This window comes from Aythya marila (assembly GCF_965140915.1).
Source record: "Aythya marila genome assembly, chromosome: 5".
NCBI classification, from domain to species: Eukaryota; Metazoa; Chordata; class Aves; order Anseriformes; family Anatidae; genus Aythya; species Aythya marila.
In genome coordinates, this window is record NC_139046.1 from 28,534,785 (window position 1) to 28,540,784 (window position 6,000).

Consider the following 6,000-nt stretch of genomic DNA (forward strand, 5'->3'; position numbering starts at 1 on the left):
TGCATAATTAGGGGGAAAAGCAAATGCGAAGACCAGGATACCACTTTCTTGAGCTCAGCACCAGTTTAGCATAAGAGCAGAAAGGGAGGCCAGTAGCGTAGGAGTTGGCTCTGCCACCAACGTGATGTCCTTCTAGTGTACCTCCAGCAGCCCAAGTGAGCAGCCGAGACCTCAAGGGCATCACAAGCAAGCACTGTGCCTGAAAAATGGGGCTCACGAACAAGGCGGTTTACAAACCCACAAGGGGTATGCAGATGGATGCATCGCTTTGCACGAGCTGTACAGCGCACTGGACCTGATGATGGGCCAGAATTTCAGGGCACTGTTCTGATCAGCCAGTATCACAATATGCAATAGTCACTGTTATATGATTAGCAGAAAAAGGAGAGGAGCAGAGAAAATAAGTATCTATGCTTTACGATGAGATAGTGTCTGACCCCCTGCACTTACCAATTTTACATCCACATTTCCACCATACTCAGGCAAATCTTGGCTTGGCTGGCTGAAAACCTTTGCTGTATATGCTCGTACTGAGCACGCAGTCAAGAGAGATGCAACTCCTATCAATGGAGCAGCAGCGCCTTTTTCAAAAGCCATCCATAGAGGAATTTTGAAAAATAACACAAAACGCTCTTTTACTACTTCAACAGAAGTAAATCCAGCAAGTGAAATCACAGAACAGTCTTAATCCCTGACCTTCAAAAGGAAGCATGCTGTATTGTTTTAGATATACACTAACTGTTGGCTTCAAGTATTATTTACAGGATGCTCAAGTTGCTTATATAAACCGCCTAAAACTCTGCAGTTGAATGACAATCTTTTTCATGTGCTACTTACGCGCTCAAAAACCAAACAGAGGAACACAATTACTGAGTGAGCCTACAAAGACAGGACAGCAGGTGAGCTAAGCTCTGCAATAAATTTCCAGGTTCAGTCAAAGAAAGCAATGAGAACATAATAGAAACTTAAAAGATCACTATTAAAATAATCATGCTTTCATCTGGTTTATATTAAAGTGCCTCCCTCATAAAGAGAGCATTACTGTGAACTTCGAGCCCTTTTAAGCGCAAACATACTCAAATCACTCTTCAATAAACACTATCCCAAACACTTACTATACATGAAAGACAACAATTAAAATTCCTGATTTATTAGATACAACCACAAACACATAGAAAAGATTTAAAATCTAGTCCTTTCCCCTCTGGGAACATAGGGAAATGATTATATTTCACTTTCTCTGTACATCTTGTAAAGAAAACTCTGAGCGTGGTGAGACTGCTACCCGCGCACGCACGCTATCCAAACCCGAAGAGCAAGCAGCCGGCTATTTTAAGAAATGCCACATGCCTTTGGGGGCCTACACTTCCCACATTCCACCAGTTGTGAGGGCACAAAACCTGCATCTCTTTGTCATTGTTATCACGCCGCTTGGGACTCAGCAGCTTGGGTTTCCAAGTGCCAGCACATCACGTAGAAATAGGCGCTGCACGCTTTGTGCATTTGACTGCAGTTTGTTCCTGGTTACTTCTGCAGATACCCCTGCACTGCTGCCAGTCCCTTTCTCCTGGGGTGGATACGCAGCTATAGGCCAGTTATAGGCCAGCTATACCACAGCCAGAACAGCACACTACAGAGGTAACTAATTTCAGCCACAGTTACATCAAAGAAGAGCATAAAAAGAATCACCACATAAAATCTACGCTGTAAGTCATTAATAAAATGTGCTTTTTCTTTTAAACATTGTCACAGACTTTACAAGTAACTATGTTTGCCAGCTACAAAACTTTACATTGCATACAACTGTTAACATTTTATATCGGCCCTTTACTAGCAAGAACAGCTGTCTAGCAATCCAGATTTGATCGGATGCTGATGTGATACTATTGCACACCAGGCTCCAAATCTGGCTTGCTAAAGCCATCATCTGGCTGCAGTACTTCCAAATGTTCCCACTCCTCTTTGATAACCCTGAGGTAAGCACTGTTACCATTGCTATGGAGCGAAGCCCGATTTTTATCACAGATTGCAAGGTTTTACTACTTTGTTGAAATTTAGCCTAAAGCACGCCTACTGGAGTCAGGCTCATTTTAATTTTTTGTCTTCTCTAATTCTGAACACCACGTTCACACACAGACACCTTCCAAGAGAACTCTACAGAAGTTACGTTACGCCAGCGCAGAGGTGCAGCACCGATAAGCCTTAGCAAATTGCTGAAAGAAAGTCATTTACAAGTGCTCTGAAAATCATTCAGTGCATGTATTTTCCTATTCAGTAATAGCTTGGTAGAAAAAGAGAAGCGAAACCTTGGATTTACTACATGAAGACAGAGCCTTTTCATTCAATAAGAAAGTAAAGGCAGTGGTTTACGAACAGGACAACCAGCAGGTTCAGATCACACAGTTGAAATGCATCCTGTCACACGTAATGGCTGACTGCTGTCCGAAATTTTCCTGATACAAGACCTGACAGAAAGCTACAAAGCAACGCCACTCCTTTGCAACTGCACGACCTTACATCATAGGCAGCCTACAAAATTTTGGATTTGGAAAGGAAATCCCGGATGCTTTCCATGTGCTTTTGTATGTTTTGTAGTATACGAAATATTGTAATTAACTCGAATATTAGTGAAAATTCCAAGATATTAATGAAAATTCCAAAACCTCTGCCCTTCTCAGACTGCAGTAAAGTCTTCTCAGACTGTAGTAAAATCCGCGTGCATCCATCATCTTTAGTTACCAGAAGCACATAAAACTCATTAAGTAGTATCTGCGGCCCAGAGCCCCCAGACAAAACTTTAATATTAATGATACTTCTGGTGCGACAGCTGTAGGCAGATGTTGGCAAAGCGCCACACAATAAGTACCACATCTCTCCTTGACATACCGGGGAAGAACCATTTCAATTCTACTTTCCTCATCCAGCCGAAAAAGCTCGGCGGAAGACCGTGCAGCTAACATGCGACTCTGGGCTAGCTGGATGCTAGTGACCAAAAAAAAAAAAAAAAGAAAAAAAAAAGAAAAAAATAAAGAAAAAAATAAAGAAAATGGGGAGAGAAAGGTGAACGCTTTTGGAAGGCGGGAGAGGCTGGAGGCTGCCTTCTTCGTGCGAGGCTGGAGGCGAGCGCAGCGCGGAGCCCGGCTGCTGTGCGAGGCGAGGCAGCGGCCCCGGTGCGGGGAGAGCCGGGGCCGGGCGGGCTCGGAGGGACAAAAAGCCCGGCTGGCAGCCGCCGCCGCGGATGCATGCACCTCCCAGCCCGCGCTCGGCGGCTCTCTCCCTATTTAAAGGCTGATGTGGTGTTTAAATGGAGAGGCGGTGACGTGGGGCTGGAAAGCACCTTCCCATCCTAGCAGAGTCTATATTAGAGAGCGGCAATAGCTCTATATAAACAGGGCAGCCACAGGGAGGAGGAACACAAGGAGCAGGCAGGCAGAAAGGCAGGGGGAAGCCATGATGGATCTGAGAGCCACAAACAAGGGGGCCGAGCCTGCAGCCGGGACGCCGGGTTTGTCTCCGCCAGCGTTTCGGGGCGGGGGTCGTGGCCGGGGGGCGGACAGCGGGGGAGAGGAGAGCGGCGCTGGGGGGGCTCGGTGGCCGCGCAGGTTGGTGTGACTGCTTATTGCGAACCTGTGTGAGCGCAAGCACAGCAGCAAGCCACCCACGAAGGTGCAGAAAGCACGAGAAGGGACACGGGGGGGAGCGGGGAGGGGAGGAGGGGAAGAGTTTGTCTTTGTAAAATAAATACTGCCTCGCTCGCTGCAGAAAAAGTTCCGGGCTCGCGCCCGGCCGAGCCGCGCCGACCCGCGGGGCTGGGAGAAGTGCTTTTCAACCATCGTCTCCTTCGGATAAAGCAACATAAAATGGCTCCAGCGGGGCGCGGGCCGGGGCCGCCGCCGCACCGACACCGGCCGGGGGCTCCCAGCGGCGGCAGCGCTTCCCCCGCCGCTCGCCCCTTCCCCGGGCGGCTCCCTCCGGCGGCGGCGGCGGCGGCGCCCCCCGGCCCTTCCCTTCCCTTCCTGCCCTTCCCCTCCCCGCCGGACCCCGGCCTCGCCGCCGCCGCCGCCCCGCGCCCCCCTCGGCTCCCCCCAGGCTCCCCCCGGCCCCGCTCCCGCCGCCCCCGGGCTCCGCTCTCCGCCTCCCCGGCGCCGGGCGCCACAAGTTGGCTGCCCCGGGGGGCTGCCCGCTGCCACCCCCCTCCTCCTCCTCCTCCTCCTCCTCCTCCCGTCCCCGCCGCCCCCTTCCCGCCGCCGGGCCGGGGGCAGGGGAGGGGGCCGGGGGCAGGCAGCGCGGGGGTAGGGGCCCCCCTCGCCCCCCGGCCCGGTCCTTACCACGGGGTTTGTGTTAGTCGAGCTCGCCATGTCCCGAGCCCCCCGGGACGCCCCCAACCGCGGTGCGGGGGGGTAGGGGGGGGAAGTCGCCCCTAAAACAATAAACCCGCCCGGCTGCCGTGCCCCCCCCCGGCCTCTCCCCCCCGCCTGCAGAGAGCCCCGCGGGCCTGGCCCGGCCTCGTTCGCCGGCCCCGGGGGCTGCAGCCGCCGCCGCCAGCCGCCCGCTCTGCCCGCCGCGCCCCTTTATATAGCGAGAGCCCCGCCGCTGCGCGAGCCGACAGGGCGAGAGGGGGCCGCGGGCGGGGGGTGGGGGGGGCCGGCCCGGCACCGCGAGAGCTGCGCGCGAGAGCGCCGCCGCGTCACGTGAGCCGCCCGCCCGCCCCGCCGCCGCCGCCGCCGCGCTGAGGCGGAAGTGGCCGCGCGCGCGCGCCCGGCTCTTGCCGAGGCGGAAATGGCGGCCGCAGGACCTCCCCGCCGTGCAGGAGTCGTCAGAGCCCTGCCAGTTGGCTCGACTTCCATTTTCCCCTCCTTACCGCCTTCCTTTTCCATTCCCTGTCCCCCTCTCTCCATGGCAACACGTGAGAGCTGTGTAATGCAGCAAAAATGCCCTCAGCCATGAGCATTGCTCCTGCAGTTAACTTTGCACTTCCGAACCCAGCTTGGACCTCCACCACTAATTCACATGTAAAAGCCCTGCTCGAGCATAAATGGGAAGCAGCACTCAATTCTGACTCACCAAACACACGTTACATTGCTTCAGCACAAATACTGCACTACAGGCCAGCCCTGTCACACTGCCTTCAACCTCAAGTCCCACCTATCAGCTAGCCCAAGTAGCAAGTACAGAAACTTCTGTCTTCATATCCTTTGACAGGAGGGAATTTGTTCCCCTCCACTCCTTCAACATCCTTCAGTTCTGTGGTAACAAATACCTCCCTCTCCCTTCTGAAGGGCTGACTGTATAGGGACTTGACTAATTACAACAGACCGCCTGATAAATCCAGTTTATAGTGCGTACTGCTGGAGCTCTGGCAGAAAAGTTACATGGGACAGAGTCCACAAAGTTTTACCATCCTCAGCTGTCAATTCCACATTTTTGCTGGAGATTTCCACTCTCATACCCCAACCAGCAGGACTGGTGAGGGTCTGCCATCTCAGCAGCCATAATTCACAGTCTGACTTCAGGTATATTGAATGAGCAGGGGGAATAAGGTGCTAGTATTACTTCACTCCTGATGTAGCAATAAGAAGGTAGCAATCTCTCAGAGCGTTTACAAATTCGGCCTGTAAATCGTCCAGCCTTCCATTTTCTACACTTTAAATAATTGCACAAACAGTCACATAAAACTCAAAGAAATTGGCAAGGGCACTCACAGGCAGAGTTCACAAACAGTTTTAGCTGCTGAAGCAACTGGCACACCACCAGGAATGAATCAGATTGCCATTCACACCCTTCCTCTTTTCAAGATGAAGCACTGGACAAATGCAGTTCCCTTCCCTGGATAGACCAGAAACCCCACTGGTTTCCAGAGTGGCTCGCTGTGTAATTCAAAAGTCAGCATGTGGACGTGAGCAGTAACAGCTCAGTGGGGTATTGAACTCCTTTCTGCAGTTCAGCAGATTGTCCCCCAGGAACATCGGGCCTGTGGGGCATAGCCCCTCACAGTTTCTC

At 52.5% G+C, this 6,000-nt stretch overlaps 1 protein-coding gene across 1 annotated transcript in view; it reads right to left on the reverse strand.

Moving 5' to 3' along the window:
- GTF2A1 (general transcription factor IIA subunit 1) overlaps window positions 1–4,643 on the reverse strand; it is a 28,268-nt gene extending 23,625 nt beyond the window's left edge. The window contains exon 1 of the mRNA XM_082761114.1: window positions 4,329–4,643. Coding sequence (XP_082617240.1) covers window positions 4,329–4,358 — 30 coding nt within the window. The 5' untranslated portion in view covers window positions 4,359–4,643. The remainder of the gene's footprint in view (window positions 1–4,328) is intronic.
- Window positions 4,644–6,000: the final 1,357 nt, after the last annotated feature.